The following is a 23,332-nucleotide window of genomic DNA, read 5'->3' as shown; positions in this document are numbered from 1 at the left end:
ACCAAATGTACAAAATTACAACGATTTCATTTGGAACATAATAGATTCACATTCATATTTCAAAATGTAGACGTCACTCATTTGAATGAATGTAATTAGTTTTAGTGATTTAAGGAGAGTAAACACAAATATTTCTCCATGGACAAAAGTTAATTAAATCAACTTACTTTATTGAAAACACTTTGTTGTATGTTGATGAGGGGAGTATCTTATTGAATTATAAAACAATTCTTTGAAAACAATATTACAAAACAAAATTGCAGATTCGAGAAGTTTAGAATACAAATTTAAAATTAAATTAAATAACAAAAATTAACATTTGAAAGCAGTCAAATATTTACTTTCATGGAAATTTGTATTTTAGTCACAAAAATATTGTAATCAGAAAAGCATACTATTCTAGAACTTTCTGGTGCCAAACATTAACTTATAAATAGATGCATAGTGCCAACTGCATATTCAGAAAGGTGTATGATCTCAGTCAGTTCACACATCCTGCGATGATGCATTCAATTGTTTTAGATCACACTCTTGTTAAAAAGAGCTTAGTAAAAGATTTGTTTTTGTTGTCTGCAATGTCATGAGGAAGTTTTAAGAAATGTTTTACAACAAAATAAACTTGAAAACAGCATAGAGTACTTCAGTCGCAATGAATGCGAATCTGCCCCATTACATGACAATATCTGCAATCATCTTCAGATTATCAATGAGACAATGTGAAAAGATAAGTTCACTTATTTGTTATTTGTAATTATTACCTCCCACAAAGAGACTTACAGTAGAAACTATTAGGTTGGCACATAAGTTCGGAGCATTTTTCCACAAATTTAATAAACACAACAGACACACATCTGATACATGTAGCAGAGACTTTAGTCATCAATAACATATTCTCCCTCACTATTAACAACAGTTTACTAACGCTGGGGAAACTCTTCAATTCTGTGACTGTAGAAATCAGGTTGTTTTGAGGCAAAGAACTTGTCAAGGCATCTTCAGAGTGCATTTTCATCTGGAATGAAGTATCTTCTAAGGTTGTTCAATAGAGAAGGGAAAAGATGAAAATCTGAGAGTGCAAGATCACATGAATAAGGTGGGTGTGGAATGACTTCCCAAACCAACACTATACAATGTATTTTGTCAATTTAGCAGAATACAAGCAAGCAGTATCATGGAGAAGCAACACTTCACACAGTCTTCCTGGTTATTGTTCTTGGATTGCATCTGCAATATGTCATAGTTGTTGGTAATAAATATCAGCAGTGATGGTTACACCTAAGGGAAGCAATTCATAGTACACCACACCATTGCTGTTCCACCAGATGAATAATAGTATCTTTGGTGGATGCACCGAGGTCTTTGTATAGGGAGTTGCTGCTTTGTTTGGGCTCAATCATTTCTTTCTTTTCCTTATGTTAGCATGCAGATACCATTTATTCTCACCAGTAAGAATAAAGGACAGGAATAGTTGGTGTTGTTCATGAGCCAACTGAGGATGAGTAAACAGAGACACGCACATTGCCACCCACTGATTTTGTGATTTTGGCTTAGAGCATGTGATACCTACACACCCAATTTTTGAATCTTCCCCACTGCATGCAATTGTTGCATGATGGTGGAATGACCACAGTTCATTACATGTGCCAGTTCTTGAGTACACCTACATGGTTCACTGTGGAATAATGCATTTATAAAAGATCTTCATCAAACCTCAAAGTCGCGCTGAACATGGAGAGTAACTAATGTCAAAATGATCCTTCTCCGAACAATAAAATCATTTTATTGCTGTGCTCTGTCTAATGGCATTATCCTCACATGTGGCACAAATATTTTTGGCTGCCTCCACAGTTACTACCATGCTACTGAACTCCAACAGAAGAACATGTCAGAAATGTTCCAATTTCTCCACTTGGCACTCCATGTTCTAGCATCCACAGCTCCACTCACTATCTCCAAATGACAAACTGACACTATGTAACCTCAAATGGCAACAGTGAACTACAAATAAAAAATCACAATCCATAAATAAACCCGTATCAACAGGAATTCCAACATGCAAAACAAAAACACAACAAACTTACGCGCCAACCTAATAGGTTCTTAAACACCAAGTGTGCCAAACAACACAATTTTAATGACCCATGCTGAATGTTTTACTTAAAGCCTTGTAATTAAATTTTCCCTGAGACATTATTGTAGATGTTATTCAAAACCGTCTGGAAATTTTGCAGAATGAAACAGTATAATTTATATAGCTAATTTTGGAAGTAATATTGCAACCTGAAGCTGGTAACTGAGTTGGCTGTCTAAACATTGTGCAAAAGACGAGCACAATAACTTGGTTGAAAACCTGAAAGCACACTATTAATGAATAAAGCACTAATTAATTTTTTCACTCAGATGAAAGATGAAAAACATTAAATGTCCTGGAGACATAAGAATTCTACATAACTCTAAAGCTATAACCAGATGTAATTCTAAATGAAAATACTGGCAACACACAAAAGCAATAAACCTTCATTAAGTAGCTGGTACAGGAAATACACTTTAACCTTATTTGGTACATGCACCACAGTAGTCAATGCTGGTCCCAGTGGGAAGAGATTATGAGTGATATACTAATTTGCCAAAAACATCACCACTCTAGTTTCAGCTCTCTAACCACTGAGGCACTCTTTTCTGCAGAGCTTATTATCTATTAACACATGGGTATAATGTCACTGAAATAAGTTTTCTGAACACATAAATTCACTGCTCTTCTTTTCACTAATGGTCTAACTTATTGTAAGTTCCTGTTTATGAATCTGAACCCATTGCTGTGTCATGGGTATATGGAGACCATATTACTAGTTAAATTTATTTATCTTTAACCCCTTTCACCAATGATTACATTGGAGGAGAATTCGATGAAAGCAGAGGGGAAACTTCAAGCACCATAGGTTGACTTGGAAGGTAATCATCTGCCCCTGTGGCACATCCAGTGTGGTATAATGGGCATCTGCACTTGCTCTCTTCACTGTGTTACTAATTTTCTCACAATATTTGAATAATTGAAAACCCACAAGGGAATAACAACAGTATTATGAAAAGGATAAATTATAATGCAATAGGATGGATAAAAAGGTATTCACCAAGTGACAGCAGAATACACATATAAAAGATATTATAATTAGGCAAGCTTTTGGAGCCAGTGGCTCCTTCTTCAGGTAGAAGGATTGAAGGGCAAGGAAGGATGGAGGGGTGAAGGAAAAGGACTGGAGAGGTCTAGGAAAAATGGTGGATTTGTTAAGTCTCTCCTGACCAGCAGCTCTGGGTGACTTTTCCGAAATCTACCCCTTTTCCTAGACCTCTCCAGTCACTTTCCTTCACCCCTCTTCCTTGCCCTTTAATCCTTCTGGCTTAGGCAGGAGCCAGTGAAAGCTACCTTCTTTTACATGTGTGTTCTCCCAATGCTTGATGAGCAGATTTTTTTTTTTTTTTATATCCAGTTACATTATATTGTCAAAAATTGATTGTTTTCTTTGTTATAAAAAAGGATAGATTGCTATGCACTGTATAGAGACAATCACAGACAGGCATAAGGAAAAGACTGATATATATTTAAGCTTTTGGCCAAAAGGCCTTCTGCTACAGTAGAAAACACACACACATTCATTCAAACACAGCTCACACACACACAAGTGTAGTCATTAGTCTGTGAGTTTGCTTGTGTGAATGTGCATGTATTTTCTACTTCTGAAGGATATCTCTTCATATTTGCCTTTACAAGATATGATGGACTAACTTTTGTATGACTGAAATAGCTTCTTCTCTAAAAGGATTATTAGTATTTAAAATGATTTCTTCTAATACTGCCTATGAATGACAAAAGACATAAGTTGTAAGCTAGTTTATCTTTGCAATTACCATTAGCTGTCCCAGTATCACCAGCTTGCATGTGTGTAGATATAGTAATTTTCTGTGTCAACATTTTCAGATATACTGTAAAGAAAATCAGAAAGCTGCCTGTGGTACTTTGCACAACTCTCACATTTAAGCACATGGTGCACATTTTTATTTTTAATTTCTTACATTTTTTATTCAAATAGGTAAACAAGGCACTCTATGCTTAACATAAGGGGCTCATCATTAGGGTAGAACTGACACAATACTCAGCAGACAGACATAATGTTTTTGCATCATGGACTGCCTTACCACATGTTTTCTTGTGCTAATACATCAGCATGCTATGATCAAAACATTGGCATTTTAAGCATCACAATGGGTTTTTTATGTGGACCTCTATGAAGCCTGCACAGACAAAGCCTGTAATGATGAATTCAGAGACAATTTGACTGTTGAAGTTCAGAACAAAAGTTTGTCTAATCTGTAGCTCATGATTTACCTTTCTTGATACACTCATGACATTAATGACACTAAATGTGGACTATTGTTTTGTAATTTCATTGTTTCCATGAAGCCTCATTCTTCTTGCAGTTTCATTGTTATTCAACTTTGTTAAATCAGTTGTTTGTGAAGACATCTGTCATTCAAAAGTAGTGTTGTCTGATACTGTCAGTTGTTTTTATTTTTAGAGATTTCTCTAATGTGACTTTTTCATGTTTGAACACATTCTTGTACATGAATGTAGGTTTTTGGAGTTACTTAGCCTTTATCAGCAGTCCAGTTGCACTGATCATCCAAAATTATTTGCGAATCTGGTGAGTACTACCAGCAGGCGGCCTAGACTACTAGCAGTACTTGCTTTCCTCTTTCTCTCTCTCTACATCTACATCTACACGATTACTCTGTAGTTCACAGTTAATTTCCTGCCAGAGGGTTCACAGAGCTCCTTCAAGGTATTTCTCTATCATTGCACTCTTGAACAGCAAGCTGGAAAAACGAGCATTTAAATATTTCTGTTCAAGCTATGATTTCTCTTATTTTATCATGATGATCATTTCTCCTTGTGTATGTGGGCACCAACAGAATATTTTCGCAATTGGAGGAGAAAGCTGGTGACTGAAATGTCATGAAAATGTCCTACTGCAATGAAAAACACCTTTGCTTTAGTGATTGCCACCCCAATTCATGTACCATGTTCATGGCACTCTCTCACCTATTTTGCGATAACACAAAATGAGCTGCACTTCTTTGAACTTTTTCAGTGTCCCCTGTCAGTCCCATCTGATGTGGATCTCACAACATATGGCAGTAATCCAGAAGAGGTTAGACAAGCACGGTGTAACCAGTCTCTCTAGCAGACCTGTTGCACTTTCTGATTATTCTATCAATAAATCAGTCTTTGGTTTCCTTCACCCATAATATTATCTATGTGGTCTTTCCAATTTAAGTTATTCATAACTGTAATCCCTAAGAACATAGTGAATTCACAGCCTTTAGATTTGTGGAATTTATCATGTGACTGAAATTTAGTGTTTTTCTTTTAGTTCTCTCTCTCTCTATCTCTCTATCTATCTATCTATCTCTAGCATTAGTTGATGTCCTGTTGGTCTGAGTAGTTAGAGAAGCAAAACACACTCCATGCAGAGCCACACTTTATCAGCCAGAATGGCTGACTTCCATGAGGTTTTTACCATGTAGAAAACTCCAAGGGTCATGTGTGGCTTTATCAATACACCACAAATTCAGGGAGTATCAGCCCCATAAAAGTGCTGACAGACTTCTCCATGTAATAAAATGGAACACCTACAGCCATCCCTATGATGTTATTTATTAAGTAGCTCCCAATTTTTTCGCTTCAGTAGACCATCTTCTGCCCTTAACTGACACTGAGGGTGTTAACTCTAATCATATACATGATTCCTCAGTGCCTAACATATATGAACTGGTTTTCACATACTACCTGTAACCAACAGTGTTGTGTTTCCAATCATCAACTACCAACTTGGTATTTGATGGTTGGAGATACAACATTGTTGTTACAGGTGGTCTGTGACAACCAGTTCATATATTTTGGGCACTGAGGAATCATGTACATGATTAGAGTTAACCCCCTCAGCATCAATTATGGCCTAGAGATGGTGTACTGAAGTACCAAAACTAGCATCCCTGTAACAAATATAATCGTAAAGATGGCTGTTGATGTTCCATTTTATTACATAAGCGAATGGCCAAAGTCCCTCAAACTTCCAATCAAAAGGATGGACATATAAAAACTAGACTCTAGTAGGTAGCTTTTGTAGGAGGTACTTAAAAGCAGTTTCAGTTTTAGGCTCCAGCAATTTGTGTGGCTTATAGAAGCAGTTATGATAATGAAATTCTACACTTTATTCTGAAAAAATGTTCATTGCCAACTTCTCGTGTTATATAAGCTGGTAGCTTGTGGTATTCCTTCAAACTCTAGACAGACCTGCATAGTCTTTGTGAATACTATTCTAGTGAACCAGCCAAAAACCAAGCAGTCTACTGTCTACATATAATCCAAGATGAATTGTTAAAAGGAAGTTGCCTCTAAGATGACCATATCATACACGATATTGTCACACTGAAACCACAATCAAGTCCAAATCCAAGGGTATTTTAAGTCTACATCTACAGTTACACACTGCAAATCACCAAGAAGTGCATCCATTTGTGAGTAATACAAAGGGGGTTGTAGTATATCATTAGAATAATCATTTAAATCCAGTTCTTGAAACTTTGTGAATAGACTTTCTCCAGACAGTTTACATCTGTCTTTAAGAGTCTGTCAATTCAGCTCCTTCAATATCTCTGCGACACTCTCCCATGCATTAAACAAACCTGTGACCATTCAACGGCCCTTCTCTGTATACACTCAGTAGCCCGCAATTGAGAATTACAAATTATCTAGGAATAAATGAGATGACTAACCAAGAGGCAGAAGCACTGTGTTGTCGATATATACACAAAAAAAGGTACAGAGCTTTGCTAGCTTTCAGAATGAAGTTCCTTTTTCATGCTTGTCCTACAAGCTTGAAAAAGGAAGTTCATTTAAGTTCATTTGGAAAGCTAGCAAAGCTCTGTACCTTTTGTTTGAGTACCTACAGACGACACAGCACTTCTACCCTTCAGTAAGTTGTCTCCTTTATTCCTACATAATTCAATATCCCCTGTTAATCCTATCTAGTACAGGTTCCACACACTTGAGCAATAATCTACAACCAGTTACACAAGACATCTGTAAGCAAACTCTTTTGTAGACTAATTGCATTTCCCCAGGATTCCTCTAATACACGAAAGACTACCACCAGCTTTACCAATGACAGCATCCATGTGAGCTTATCCCTACATAGTGTTACATCCATGTATTTGTATGAGTTGGCTGAATCCAACAGTGACTAACTGATATTATATTCAAAGGATACTACTTTTTTCGTTTTGTGAAGTGCAAAATTTTACATTTCTGAACATTCAGAGCAAATTGTCAATCTTTGGGCCACATTGAAATCTTATCAAGATCCAACTTAATATTTATGCAGCTATTCTCAGATAGTACTTCACTACAGATAACTGTGTCATCTGCAAAAAGACTTATTTTATTATTAATATTATCTGCAACATCATTAATATACAATATGAACGGCAAGAGTCCCAACACACTTTCCTGGGGCACACCGAAAGTTACTTCAACATATGACAATGACTGTCCATCCAAAATAACATGGTGTGTCCTCCCTACCAAAAAGACCTCAATCCAGTCACAAATTTCACTTGATACCCCATTTGATCATACTTTTGACAATAAGCAAAAGTGTGGTACTGAATCAAATACTTTTTGGAAATCAGGAAACACTGCATCTACCTGGTTGCCTTGAATCAGAATTTCAGTATGCCATGTGAGAAAAGTGCAAGTTGGGTTTCACATGATCAAATTTTCAAATCCATGCTGGCTGGCATTGAGGAGATCTTTCTGTTCAAGATATTAGATTAGATTAGATTTACTTTCATTCCAATTGATCCGTAGTGAGGAGGTCCTCCAGGATGTGGAACATGTCAGAAAAACAACAATACATGACAAATATTTAAACTAAAACAAATAAGCTAATGTACCATTCCACAGGTCCCAAGTGGAATGATTGTCATTTTTTAATGAACACTAAGAGTCATTTTACAAATACTATTGCACTGAATTTAAAATAAAAAAGTTTTATATTTATTTATAAGGTAAGAAACATGTAATACAACTACTGTAATACTTATTTACAATGAACACATTACTGCACTGAAATGGTGCAGAAGTTAGATTATACTTACACACACACACACACACACACACACACACACACACACACACACAAATTTTCAGTGAACACATTACTGCACTGAAATTGTGCAGAAGTTATGTTGTACTTATATACAAATCAGTTGGTTTTCCTCAGAAATTCATCAATGGAGTAGAAGGAGTTGGCCACCAATAAATCCTTTAGGCTTCTCTTAAACTGAATTTCATTGGTTGTTAAGCTTTCTATGGCTGCTGGCAAGTTATTGAAAATGTGTGTTCCTGAATAATGCACACCTTTTTGTACAAGACTAAGTGACTTTAAATCCTTGTGAAGATTATTCTTATTTCTAGTATTGATTCCATGAATTGAGCTGTTGGTTTGAAAAAGTGATATATTTTTAATGACAAATTTCATTAAGGAATAAATATATTGGGAAGCTGTAGTTAGTATCCCTAGTTCCCTAAACAGGCTTCTGCAGGATGTTCTTGAGTTCACACCACATATAATTCTTACTGCACGTTTTTGTGCCCGGAAAACTTTACCTTGGCTTGATGAATTACCCCAGAAAATAATCCCATATGACATTATGGAATGAAAGTAAGCATAGTATGCCAGCTTTTTCATTTTTATATCCCCTATGTCTGACAAAATTCGCATTGCAAACAGAGATTTGTTAAGACGCTTCAGCAGTTCTGTGGTGTGCTCCTCCCAGTTGAATTTATTATCAAGCTGTAATCCCAAGAATTTAACACCGTCCACTTCTTCTATCTTCTTGTCATCATATGTTAGACATATACTCTTGGGACACCCCTTACAAGTTCTGAACTGCATGTAGTGTGTTTTTTCAAAGTTTAGTGACAAAGAATTGGCTAGGAACCAGTGATTAATGTCTACAAATATTTTATTGGCTGATCTTTCTAAGACTACACTTGATTTGCTATTTATTGCAATGTTTGTATCATCAGCAAACAAAACAAACTTGGCATCTGGTAATGTTACTGATGAAAGGTCATTGATATACACAAGAAAAAGTAAGGGCCCCAAAATGGAACCTTGTGGGACCCCACATGTAATTAGTTCCCAGTTGGATGATGCCTGATAGCTTGATACATGTCTCTTTCCTAATAACACCCTTTGTTTCCTGCCAGAGATATAAGATTTGAACCATTTTGCAGCATTTCCTGTTACACTATAATATTCTAGTTTACTTAAAAGGATATTGTGATTTACACAGTCAAATGCCTTTGACAGATCACAAAATATACCAGTTGCCTGCAATTTTTTGTCTAATGAATTAAGTACATTTTCACTGTAAGTGTAGATAGCCTTCTCAATATCAGAACCTTTTAGAAATCCAAACTGTGACTTTGACAGTATGTTATTTGAGATAAGATGGTTATAAAGACGACTGTACATTACTTTTTCGAAAATTTTTGAGAATGCTGGCAACAGTGAAATTGGACGGAAATTTGATGCTATTTCTTTATCTCCCTTCTTAAACAGTGGCTTAACTTCAGCATATTTCAGCCATTCGGGAAATATTCCACTGATAAACGACTGGTTACACAGATAGCTTAATATGTTACTTAGCTCAGAATCACATTCTTTAATTAACTTTGTTGATATTTCATCATACCCACTAGATGTTTTTGATTTTAAAGATTTTATGATGGACATTATTTCTGTTGGGGTAGTGAGGGTCAAATTCATATTATGGAAGTTACTTGAAATGTCTGGTCTAAGGTAATCCATAGCAGCATCTACCGAACCTGACAACCCCATCTTTTCAGTAACAGTTATAAAATGTTTGTTAAAAAGTTCTGCAACACTATACACATCTGTCACCAATGCATCATTTACTCTTAATGCTATTTGTTCCTCTTCATGTCTGGTTCTACCGGTCTCCTCCTTCACTATATCCCATATTGTCTTTATTTTGTTATCTGATATGACTATCTTTTCCTTGTAATATATTTGCTTTGACATCCGTATTACAGTCTTTAATATTTTGCAGTATTTCTTATAATGTGCTATAGCATCAACATTGGAAATGTTTCGGATTGACAGATACAGTTTTCTTTTTGTTTTACAAGATACCCCTATTCCTCGAGTAATCCATGGCTTCTTTGTAGACTTTGCTCTAACCTTGGTAAGTTTTGGGGGAAAGCAGTGTTCAAATAAGGTAAGCACTTTATTAGCAAAAATGTTATATTTTTCATTCATGCCATGAGCACTGTAAACATCAGTCCAGTGAATGTCTCTGAGGAGTGTCCTAAAATAATCAATTTTTGGCTTACTGATTACCCTCTTGAGCTCAGATTTAACAGATTTTATATCCTGTTCAGTATTAACATTTAACAGAAGGAACTGCTCTCATTATGTTTCAGCTCAGAATATATTCTAAGATTCTACAACAAATTGATGTCAAGGATAATGGACAATAGTTTTGTGGATCACTTTTACCACCCTTCTTGATGACAGGTGGGACCTCTGTTTTTTTTCCAATGATTGGGCACCTTTTCTTGTTTGTGGGATATACAATAGAGTATAGTTAGAGGAGGGTGTAGTGCAGCCACAAATTCAGTATAGAATCTGATAGGAATTTCATCAGCTTTGATCAATTTTAATGATTTCAACTGTTTCTCAACAGCACAGACACTACTACTTATTTAATCCATATTGTCAGTGGTACAAGTATTAAATTGGGGGAATTCTCCTGGGTTTTCCTTTGTAAATGAACATTTGAAAACAGCATTAAGTGTTTCAGCTTTTGTTTTGCTATCTTAAATTCATTTTCTGTCTTATTCGCTAGTGACTGGATGCTAACTTTGGTGCCATTAACAGCCTTTACATACGAGCAGATTTTTTTTGGGTTTTGTGAAAGGTAATTTCACAATGTTCTGCTAGAGCAGTCACTGAAGACTTCACAAATTGCTTTCCTGGCAACCAAACAGGTTTCATTCACAATCTCTCTACCTATAATCCCATGATTTGTTTTACACCTACAGTCACTCACATTATGAACTGTTCTACTGTGCACATATCTGTCCACTACATAGTCAACTATTCTTTTAAACTTGAGCCAGAGTACCTCTATGTGCTCCTGCAATGTGTTGAATGTTTCAAGTTCCTCACTGAGATATGAATCTACCGATATTTTATCTAGTTTCTTCTTCTTCTTGTTTCGAATAGGCCAACTTTGGACACACTTGTTCGACTGTTGTGCTTTGATCTTTGCCCAGTACTGTCACATCCACTGCTTATGTAACTCCTTCCTTTCTTCTGTCCAGCAGTACCTTTGCTTTGGGGTTTTTCCCGAAATCCTCGGGCGTCCTTCAGGGTATGTCTCAGAGACTGTCTGTTATGGAGATCAGTTATTCCCAGTTCTGTTATGTCCTTTTCAGTTTCTGTCAGCCAAGTGGTGCAAGTCTTCTCGTCTTGCAAGAACATGAACAGATGGGTGGTCAAACTGTTTGGAGGCAATCTTGCAACATGGCTATAGGAAGCTACCCTTCTTTTTCTTGCACAGTCAGAGAGCCTCTCGTTATGTTCACAGAGCTCTGAGTTATGTCACCTTCTGAATTCCCCATCTACTTCTACTGGGCCTAGGATCTCCTTGAGGATTCTCCTCTTTCTGATTTCCAATTTTTCAATCAGACCTCTCCGGTTCATGGAAAGACATTCCATGGCATACAGGGCTCTTGGTCGTATGACGTAAGTGTAGTGCTTAAGTTTCAGGTTGCGTGACAGGCATTTTTTGTTGTAGGTGTTTGTAGTCAGTTGATAGGCTCATTGATAATAACGTTTTCTCTGAAAGTTAGGTTCTTTCCATTCACTGAGATACTTAAACTTCTCAGTTCTTTTTATGTTTCCCTGGTCTAGTAACATCTCTCTGTTAGCTTCTTTGATGTTCGTGAAGAACTCTGTTTTCTCCAGCAATACTTGAAGACCCACTTTCCCTACCTGTTTTCTGAGGCAGTTTACCTGCATTGTTGCTATTTCAAGAGAATCGGCAATGAACACCCAAACTTGCCAGTTCCTGGCACCATTCTCTCACAACCTTTTCAAGAACACAGTTGAAGAGAAATGAGGAGGGTCCATCCCCTTGTCTCACTCTAGTTTTTATCTCAAAGCTTTCTGAGATCTCACCTCTAAATTTTGCCTTGGAATGGGTGTTGGTCAAGGTTTCTAGAATGAGTCTGCAGGTTTGGTTGTCTAGTCCTAGTTCCTGAAGAATTTTGTCAAGTGTTTCTCTATCAACAGAGTCATAGGCCTTCCTGAAATCAACAAAGGTGACAACCACCTTGCATTTTCTCATCTTGGAGTATGCCAGTACAGTTTTAGGGTTGAGGATGTGCTCAGCATAGGATCGGGTCTTCCTGAAGCCTCCCTCATATTCTCCCAGCTGACTATCCAGTTGATCTCCTGCCCTTTTTAGTAATGCTTTGGAGAGAATCTTGTATGAAATTTGCAGTAGTTGTTCAGATCAGTAAAATCTTCCTTTTTGTGAAGCGGATGGATCAGAGCCATGTTCCAATCAGGTGGTAATTTCTCTGTTTCCCAGATATCCTGCATGATCTCAGTGAGCTTGCCCATTGCATTGCTTCCAGCACACTTCCAGAGTTCAGTAATGATAGAGGCCTCTCCAGCTGCTTTATTATTCTTAAGAAGTTGAATGATTTGTCCAAATTCTTTCAATGAAGAGGCAGTGAGTCTGGGTTTGGTGGGGTTGTTTGTATTCAAAGTCTTCACTGGCTGGATCACAGTTGTGTAGGTTTTTAAAGCACTGAGCTAATAGGTGGCAGTTGTCCTCCTAATTAAAAACTATTTTGCCCTGCGAGTCTCTGAAGTGGAGGCCTGGCAGATTGTATTTTCAAAGTGTCTGCTTGAAGGTTCTGCAGAAATCTTTGGTGTTATTCTTAGCAAAGCTCTCGTTGATTTGGGTTAGTTGGTTTTGTGTGAAGGTCCGTTTGGTTCCTCGAATTACCTTAGCTGTAAGCCTTCTTTGTCCCAAAAAGTTCTCCCAGTTTTTATCTAATTCACTGATCATATATACCTTTCTGCTTGTTTTAGTTGTCCTTTGCATTTTGGTAACTATTGTTGCCACAACCACATCAAGGCCACTTATATCAGTTTCAATGTGGACATCTTCATATTGGTCAGGTCTATTTGACGGCATTATAACCAATATATTTTCATCAAGAGTGGGGTCCAAACTATTGGTTCTAGGTAGTTTTCAAAGAAGGCATTTTGTAATGTTTCAGTCTTGTCACACCCACCGCTAACAAAAGTACAATTTTCCCAACTGATTGTTGGATGATTAAAGTCTCCAGTGATGATTAGAGTATGACTCGGAAACTTATGTACAAGTGAAATGAGGTTTTATCTTAAGTTTTTGGTTACGTCGGGAGATGAGTCTGGTGCACAATAGAAGGATCCAACTACCATTTTATGCCCATCACTGATACTGAGACTTGTCCAAACAATCTTGCATTCAGCTTCGGTTTCTGTTATGCTGTATTTGAGTTGTTTTACTGCAACAAACACACCACTTCCATTTCCCATTAGATTATCCTATTGATAAACACTTAAATTTTCCCCAAAAATTTCACTGGTATTAATTTCAGGTTTCAACTATTTTTCTGTACTTAGTTATGTGAGCTTCAACTGCTTTTCAGGAGCACTTCGAACTCTGGCATTATTTTGGAAATGCTTCAGTAGTTAATCACTATGATTTTAATATTCTCACATGTGGGAGGCATTACTTTCAATCTCATACTGGTACTTCTGGGTTTCTTACACCTATCATCATCCGGTTTTGATGGAGAGTTGTCCTAATCTAGAAAGTTCTTGTGTGCACTTCATACAGTCAGCTAACTAGGTAGTGTGTATTGCACACCAGACAAAGTCTAGGAAGTTACAGTTTAGCTTGTTACAGAACCTTCGAAGTTTCTGATTCAGTCCCTCCACTTGACTCAGGACCCAGGGGCCATGATCAGTTCTGGGGGCCATGCTGCAAATTGTGTGCTTCACTGAAACTCCGTGTGCAAGGCTGGTTTTCTGAACCCTCTCTACCAGTTGCTGGAATGATCCAAGTATTCAATGAATTACAGTGCAACCCACAACCTGCCAGTCAGTGACAATAAACACATCACACTGCATCCATCACTGAACACGGCAATATGTAATCTACATAAAAGTTTAAGTAAATGTGTCTCCCTTTATCATACCATTATTACTTAAGCTAAAGGATGGTTATACCTTCTGCTTTCTGAGTGCTGTATATGTAGATATCAAGGAATCACTCACGGATAAAGAGATTCAAAGTACTTAATGGTGTATGAAATAGCTGACACTTCACATCTGAGGAGATATGAAGATGAATTCATTACAAGAAAGATTTGTGAAGTATGAGTACCACATACTGACCAAAAGTAATTGAAAATTAGAATGTTTGTTATGAATTTAAAAGAATTGGTTTTGTCTGCTTATTGATTACTTGCATGTACACTCCTGGAAATTGAAATAAGAACACCGTGAATTCATTGTACCAGGAAGGGGAAACTTTATTGACACATTCCTGGGGTCAGATACATCACATGATCACACTGACAGAACCACAGGCACATAGACACAGGCAACAGAGCATGCACAATGTCGGCACTAGTACAGTGTATATCCACCTTTCGCAGCAATGCAGGCTGCTATTCTCCCATGGAGACGATCGTAGAGATGCTGGATGTAGTCCTGTGGAATGGCTTGCCATGCCATTTCCACCTGGCGCCTCAGTTGGACCAGCGTTCGTGCTGGACGTGCAGACCGCGTGAGACGACGCTTCATCCAGTCCCAAACATGCTCAATGGGGGACAGATCCGGAGATCTTGCTGGCCAGCGTAGTTGACTTACACCTTCTAGAGCACGTTGGGTGGCACGGGATACATGCGGACGTGCATTGTCCTGTTGGAACAGCAAGTTCCCTTGCCGGTCTAGGAATGGTAGAACGATGGGTTCGATGACGGTTTGGATGTACCGTGCACTATTCACTGTCCCCTCGACGATCACCAGTGGTGTACGGCCAGTGTAGGAGATCGCTCCCCACACCATGATGCCGGGTGTTGGCCCTGTGTGCCTCGGTCGTATGCAGTCCTGATTGTGGCGCTCACCTGCACGGCGCCAAACATGCATACGACCATCATTGGCACCAAGGCAGAAGCGACTCTCATCGCTGAAGACGACACGTCTCCATTTGTCCCTCCATTCACGCCTGTCGCGACACCACTGGAGGCGGGCTGCATGATGTTGGGGCGTGAGCGGAAGACGGCCTAACGGTGTGCGGGACCGTAGCCCAGCTTCATGGAGACGGTTGCGAATGGTCCTCGCCGATACCCCAGGAGCAACAGTGTCCCTAATTTGCTGGGAAGTGGCGGTGCGGTCCCCTATGGCACTGCGTAGGATCCTACGGTCTTGGCGTGCATCCGTGCGTCGCTGCGGTCCGGTCCCAGGTCGATGGGCACGTGCACCTTCCGCCGACCACTGGCGACAACATCGATGTACTGTGGAGACCTCACGCCCCACGTGTTGAGCAATTCGGCGGTACGTCCACCTGGCCTCCCGCATGCCCACTATACGCCCTCGCTCAAAGTCCATCAACTGCACATACGGTTCACGTCCACGCTGTCGCGGTATGCTACCAGTGTTAAAGACTGCAATGGAGCTCCGTATGCCACGGCAAACTGGCTGACACTGACGGTGGCGGTGCACAAATGCTGCGCAGCTAGCGCCATTCGACGGCCAACACCGCGGTTCCTGGTGTGTCCGCTGTGCCGTGCGTGTGATCATTGCTTGTACAGCCCTCTCGCAGTGTCCGGAGCAAGTATGGTGGGTCTGACACACCGGTGTCAATGTGTTCTTTTTTCCATTTCCAGGAGTGTATTTATGACTTCATATCACAAATGAGATGGAGATAAAGCACACAGGTGGCTCTCACCAAAAAACTTGATTTAATTTGCTAAAGAATTTATTGGTAGTGTTTCCTGCAATGAAAATTGGATTCTCCTTATTCTTCATCCCGGAAAAAATAATAATGGGGAAAACTACACTTTTTTTACCCAAGTGGATGAAGAATTAATGGAGAAGCCAGGGCCAAAAAAAAAAACAGAACAATGAAAGGCCCTTAGTTAATGTGAAAACTATGGATCTGTGGCACAAATTTAGTGGAAAATATGCAGTGACAGAGGAAGATGGATATAACATAAGTTCTCTAGAATCAGTCCTCAATAATGGAATATACTCCCTGGAAGAACAATGGACTAATTATATACTCAAAATCAGATCCTACTGAAAATTCAGTGAGGAAAATAATGCACTTATTTTCCAACAAAGTCCCTTTTTAAATTAGTGCAATTATTCATAACGCATGGGATACTCTCCCTCAGTCCTGGTCTTTACGGACTTGGCTTTTTTATTTTATGTATGCTCTGGAAAATGTTGACAGCTTTTACATACATCAATACACAAATTAAAGAGTAAGTGATAAACAAAATACCTCTGCCAAATGTCCAACTGATGCTGGTGGTTTCAATCTGGTAAGTTTCTTGTACATATCTAAGTTTCGAGCAAAGTTCCTGCAAAATAATACGATACTTTTATAAATATAAAACATAAATATTCAAATAAATAAATCTCAATTGCATAAGAAAACTGTATATAAAAATGAGAAATTATTATTTAGCAGCAGTAGATTGACAGATAAATATAATAACTATACAATACACTTTCTTTCAGATCTACAAACTGCTTGTCTAGAAGGAACAGAAGAAATGATGAAACAAGCATTTGCAATGTTTGACAGGAAAGTCAGCAAGGAGTTCAGTTAATGCTACACATACCAGGGGAGTTGGAGCAGTCGTCCAAGTTTGGGTGGCAAAGAGAAATATTCAACTTATAACATCAGTAAAATAAAGCAATTGTTAACAACTGCAGATTGGTTACATTATCTACGTTGCTAAAAATTAGTCATTGTAGTAGTGATAGTAATTCAGTAGGTAGGTGTTCCAAGCTGATTTATGTTTGAAGGGAATGAATACAAGAATGAGAGGAACAGCATTCATTCATACACAGATACATATTGTTCTATAAATCCCACACTGCAAGAGAAACTTAAGGAAAGTAATGCCAATTAAGTTACATATTATAATAGAAAAGTGTCTGTTGGAAACTAAATATGTTAACTAAATCAAGATTTTTTTTTTTTTATGTTGAGTGCTGCAGAAACCATATTCCATGCTACTGTATTTGCTATAATATACATTCCTACTTTGCATAATTTTGGCAGTACTATACTGATCCAAAAAAATATTTCACCCCAAATTTCAGTGTATATCAACATGGATAAATTACAAAACTTATGAGTTTTATGCATAATTTTTTGTAGTAAATCGGCATTTGTGAAGTGTTAGATTTAATTTGTTCCTTTCAATGTGAGAGTATATTTTCAGCATTTATCATAAATTTCCACTATACTCTGGCTTTTTAGTTGAGGTTTTGGTGGAGGCTGTTAGAGGGAAAAAAAGAAATATTCTTTGTAGTATCATGGAATCAATGTAAATCTCTTTGTTGCTTCAGTTCTTAAAGGTGACTTGTCACATTTGTACTGTAACAGATCCAGAAATTAAAATAGAATCAGCAAGCTTAATTATATTAAAGGAAAATGCAGGTGAGAAAACTGATAAATTATGAGACAGATATGTTGGCCAGTACTTTGCTTCAAAAGATGAAATGTGCAGTACTGGCAGTAAGACACAAATGAGAGAAAACGTGATCACTTTTAACTTTCAGTGTTAATAGTTCTTTCCTCGGAGAAGAAATGAGGGATAAGTTGAGGAAGGTTAAAAGAGAAGGGCATATCACTCAGACCCTAGTATGAGAAAAACTCACCTGTAATGAGGATGAGTGAAAGTTAGTCAGTGAGATACTCCTCACCTGTTGAAAGACCTATTATGTTCCAAATCAATAGAAAGCACACACAAAATGGTTGTGGTCTACTAATCATTCATAGTTTGAATTTAAGGCAAATAATGGCAGCCCTTAAGAAGATTATGGCAAGTAATAAGAAATATCACCTTGTGCACTCAATGTGTATGCCTGAAGGCCTCATTCAACATGTTGAAGACACTGTTCAGGCATCCATTGTGAGAACAAGGCTGCAAAGCACAAAGGAATGAACTATGTGTGTTGTCTGGGATCTGGAACTGCAGAGTACTCATGTATTTTTAGGTGTAGAATATTCACTTCACAATGGAGATGGATAAGAATGGCTGCCTTCCCTGCCTTGATGTGTTGCTCAGGAGGAAGGCTGATGGTACATAAGGTTAGCCCATTTATTGGAAGCCAACTCACTTTGATTTGTGTCTACAGGCTGATAATTGCCACCTTCCAGCTCAGCCTGATTAGGTACTTCATACCTTGGTTCACAGGGCACACATCATTTCAGGTCTCCAAAATCTCTTAACTGAATTAGCCCATCTTGAAGCCATCTCTTATAAGAATGGTTATAGAGAAAAAATGATCAAATGTGTGTTGTGCTACTGACCAACCATGAACTGGGTGAGTGATGATTATAATGAGGTGACAACAATGTCTATTATCTTCCTAACACAGGAAGCATTTCTGGCAGGATTGGTTGTATTCTGTGGAAATATGATGTGGAATGTGTTTTTTCATTGCCATTTAAGATTAGAGCTCTTATAGGATTTATACAGGATGATCTTGGTTTGTTTAAGGTGGTGTCTATTGTATTCCTTACAGTTGTAGCATGCCATATTTTATTTTGTAGCACTAGTGCATGAGTGTGTGTGTGTGTGTGTGTGTGTGTGTGTGTGTGTGTGTGTGTGTCCTTCCACATATGCTCTTCACAGTGAGTTTTAAAATTTACTTGCACAACAGATTCACATTGTCTTTGTGCCTTGAAAATGACAAGAGTATGCACCTATCGATATATCAGTTGATGTCAAAAGTTCACTTAGCTGCATTCTCATAAGCTATTTGTACTTTTTATATGCCAGTGGAAATCCAGGGTTTTGTAAGTATCAAGCATGACAAGACATACTGTAAACAGTACTAAATGCCTTCTCTGAAAATCATGTACACATGATAGTTCATCAGCCAATTCATGATGGAAATACACTCCTGGAAATTGAAATAAGAACACCGTGAATTCATTGTCCCAGGAAGGGGAAACTTTATTGACACATTCCTGGGGTCAGATACATCACATGATCACACTGACAGAACCACAGGCACATAGACACAGGCAACAGAGCATGCACAATGTCGGCACTAGTACAGTGTATATCCACCTTTCGCAGCAATGCAGGCTGCTATTCTCCCATGGAGACGATCGTAGAGATGCTGGATATAGTCCTGTGGAACGGCTTGCCATGCCATTTCCACCTGGTGCCTCAGTTGGACCAGCGTTCGTGCTGGACGTGCAGACCGCGTGAGACGACGCTTCATCCAGTCCCAAACATGCTCAATGGGGGACAGATCCGGAGATCTTGCTGGCCAGGGTAGTTGACTTACACCTTCTAGAGCACGTTGGGTGGCACGGGATACATGCGGACGTCCATTGTCCTGTTGGAACAGCAAGTTCCCTTGCCGGTCTAGGAATGGTAGAACGATGGGTTCGATGACGGTTTGGTGTACCGTGCACTATTCAGTGTCCCCTCGACGATCACCAGTGGTGTACGGCCAGTGTAGGAGATCGCTCCCCACATCATGATGCCGGGTGTTGGCCCTGTGTGCCTCGGTCGTATGCAGTCCTGATTGTGGCGCTCACCTGCACGGCGCCAAACACGCACACGACCATCATTGGCACCAAGGCAGAAGCGACTCTCATCGCTGAAGACGACACGTCTCCATTCGTCCCTCCATTCACGCCTGTCGCGACACCACTGGAGACGGGCTGCACAATGTTGGGGCGTGAGCGGAAGACGGCCTAACGGTGTGCGGGACCGTATCCCAGCTTCATGGAGACGGTTGCGAATGGTCCTCGCCGATACCCCAGGAGCAACAGTGTCCCTAATTTGCTGGGAAGTGGCGGTGCGGTCCCCTACGGCACTGCGTAGGATCCTACGGTCTTGGCGTGCATCCGTGCGTCGCTGCGGTCCGGTCCCAGGTCGACGGGCACGTGCAACTTCCGCCAACCACTGGCGACAACATCGATGTACTGTGGAGACCTCACGCCCCACGTGTTGAGCAATTCGGCGGTACGTCCACCCGGCCTCCCGCATGCCCACTATACGCCCTCGCTCAAAGTCCGTCAACTGCACATACGGTTCACGTCCACGCTGTCGCGGCATGCTACCAGTGTTAAAGACTGCGATGGAGCTCCGTATGCCACGGCAAACTGGCTGACACTGATGGCGGCGGTGCACAAATGCTGCGCAGCTAGCGCCATTCGACGGCCAACACCGCGGTTCCTGGTGTGTCCGCTGTGCCGTGCGTGTGATCATTGCTTGTACAGCCCTCTCGCAGTGTCCGGAGCAAGTATGGTGGGTCTGACACACCAGTGTCAATGTGTTCTTTTTTCCATTTCCAGGAGTGTAGATGGAATATAATGACAGCAAAGTCTGCCTGTCCAGTTGAGTGGTTAGTGTGTTGAAACAGCAAAGACCAAACAAGGCTCAGAGCCCAATGAAATGCATGTCAGACTATACTCACAATTTATAGCCGCGTTTGCCACTTTTTTAACTATTTTTAAAAATATTGTTGGAGGTATCAGTGATCCAATTACAATCTCTGAAAATAATTATAACAGTCTAGATTGTACGACACATTTATTCAATGGTGACCAGTTTTGATCATTACATGATCATCTCCAGACCTACAATCATTTTGATGGACAATGGCTGTATATTGAGCGGGAACTGCTGAGGTATTGGCTACTATCATTCAGCAGTTACTGCTCCATACACAGTCATCGTCGATCAAAATGGCTGTAGGTCTGAAGATGACCATGTGAGGATTGAAACTGGTCACCTTTGAATTAATATGCCAATTATTTTCACTTTTTTAGCCATAGTATATATACTATACATCTTTTGAACAGAAAAATGTATTTAATAGCTGGAAGAAAGCAAGGGTTTCACTTGTTGACATGAAGTGTAGCAGAAGTGATCCACAAAGCTGCAGTTCAGTATCAGTGACATACACCTGTTGTTTACTCTTGAAATGTATTCTGCATTCAAATATAATGAGGAATATCAAACAGAACCACCTCCTCCATCTAAAAATCAACTTGAGTTTCAAAAACATCAGACCTGTAAAGACCAATTTTTGCTTTTCTCACATAAATTGGGAAAGCTCTTTATCAAGACAATCCTGTGGATGCTGTATTTCTTGATCTCTGAAATGTATTTGACTCAATACCATCTCTATACTTATAATCGAAAGTATGACTGAATAGGGTATCAAATGAAATTTGTGGCAGATTAAGGATAACTTACTAGAGATGAGACATGTATTTTATCTAGAAATTCCAGCATGGAATAACACCAACACAAAAAAGATATGCTGTTACTCACCACATAGAGAAGGTATGGAGGCACAGACAGGTACAACAAAAAGACTGCTAGACTATTAGCCTGAAGACAAAAATATCCTTCAGAAGCAGAAAACGCATACATACTCACACAAGAATGACTCACACAAACATGGTTGCTCAGGCCTTACTAGCATTGACAGTTGGGGTCAAGTGACCCTGTGTTAGTACTTGTGTGAATGTGAGTTTTCTGTTTCTAAAGGACTTACCTGTCTGAAAGCTAACAGTTAACCAGTCTTTTTTTCAGTCTATCTGCAACTCAGTGCTTCTTCTATGTAGTGATTAGCAATCTATCCTTTTCAATATGTTATCTTGGGTAGAAAGACACTGACTGATTTCAGGCTTTCCCAGGGCATTGTGTTGAGACACCTGCTCTTCATGTTGTGTGTTAATGACCTTGCAGACAATATTAATAGTAATTTCAAACTCTTTGATTAGGTAGTTATCTATAATGATGGTGTGGGGATGTAGGACCATTGGCTGTACACCCCAACAATACAGCTGCACTTCTGCAGCAAGAACAACTGTATCTTTGCCAGATCAGTTCTCTGTAGTATGCGCTCTATGCTACATGCCTTGTGTATACACTGAAGAATAAAAGTATTCATAGTAAGAGGCGGGAGAACGATCAATTATTTATCATCGTAATTACCATGCCCGCTCCCCACCACCTACAGTGGTGACCCCATTATTTTCTTTTCAACTGTGCCACAAAATACAGAGTTATACTTGCAGCAGCACACCGCCAATAATTGTGGGATACAAACTTCACACTGCAAAGCATATGCCCCATGATAGTGTTTCATCGCCTGGCATCACTACACACGATTTATTTGTGCTTGTAATTGATGTTCTCACTGATTCCCAGACGATTTAACCAGAGCAACAATGGTTCTTGAATGATCAACAATGTTCCCATTGTTTTAACAACAGCCAAAGAAGAGCATGATTAGCTGTCGCCAAGTGGACAAACATAATAAATTGCAAATCAAGTATGATGTTATCAGTGAAAGTGGTGAGAGAAGGCCTGGGTTTTCACATCTCGTGACCACAGCATATCAATACAGCAAGCCTCGCTGCAACTAAGGCCCACGCACCGTGGGAACACAAGGCTGCCACTTTGGATGACCTACACTGACGCGCCGTCCACCATTATTGCGACGGACCAGGACCCATCCACCATGCCACGTTCCTCAGTAACCCGCCACGATGCCATCCTCCATGACGCCAATGCACCAGCTATGACACCCATGTTGTGTCCCCCAGTAATCGGTCACAACACCCACATCACCAACACACATATCATGACTACCACACCGCGACGCCAGCTGCTGCCTCTATCAGTGCCACCAGACAGTGTTCACGAACCTGCACAATTTACTTCAATTAGAACGACCTCATATTAGTCGCAGCCCCTCACCACCAGGCAGATTACCACCGACCACACACCAAGTTACATCTGCCGCCACTACAAGTTGATTCTACACAATTATGGTTCACACTCTGCGAGTGCATGACGGAATCGGCTGGGACCACAGACAACCAC

The 23,332-nt window shown here is 39.5% G+C and overlaps 1 protein-coding gene across 1 annotated transcript in view; it reads right to left on the bottom strand.

The window, feature by feature from the left end:
* The window catches only part of LOC126434973 (ATP-dependent 6-phosphofructokinase-like), a 439,746-nt gene that overhangs the window by 195,316 nt on the left and 221,098 nt on the right, over positions 1-23,332 (bottom strand). The window contains exon 8 of the mRNA XM_050090461.1: positions 16,732-16,810. Within this exon, the coding sequence (XP_049946418.1) occupies positions 16,732-16,810 (79 nt within the window). The remainder of the gene's footprint in view (positions 1-16,731; positions 16,811-23,332) is intronic.

This window comes from Schistocerca serialis, chromosome 1 (assembly GCF_023864345.2).
Source record: "Schistocerca serialis cubense isolate TAMUIC-IGC-003099 chromosome 1, iqSchSeri2.2, whole genome shotgun sequence".
NCBI classification, from domain to species: domain Eukaryota; kingdom Metazoa; phylum Arthropoda; class Insecta; order Orthoptera; family Acrididae; genus Schistocerca; species Schistocerca serialis.
This window is presented reverse-complemented; position numbering and strand designations above follow the sequence as displayed.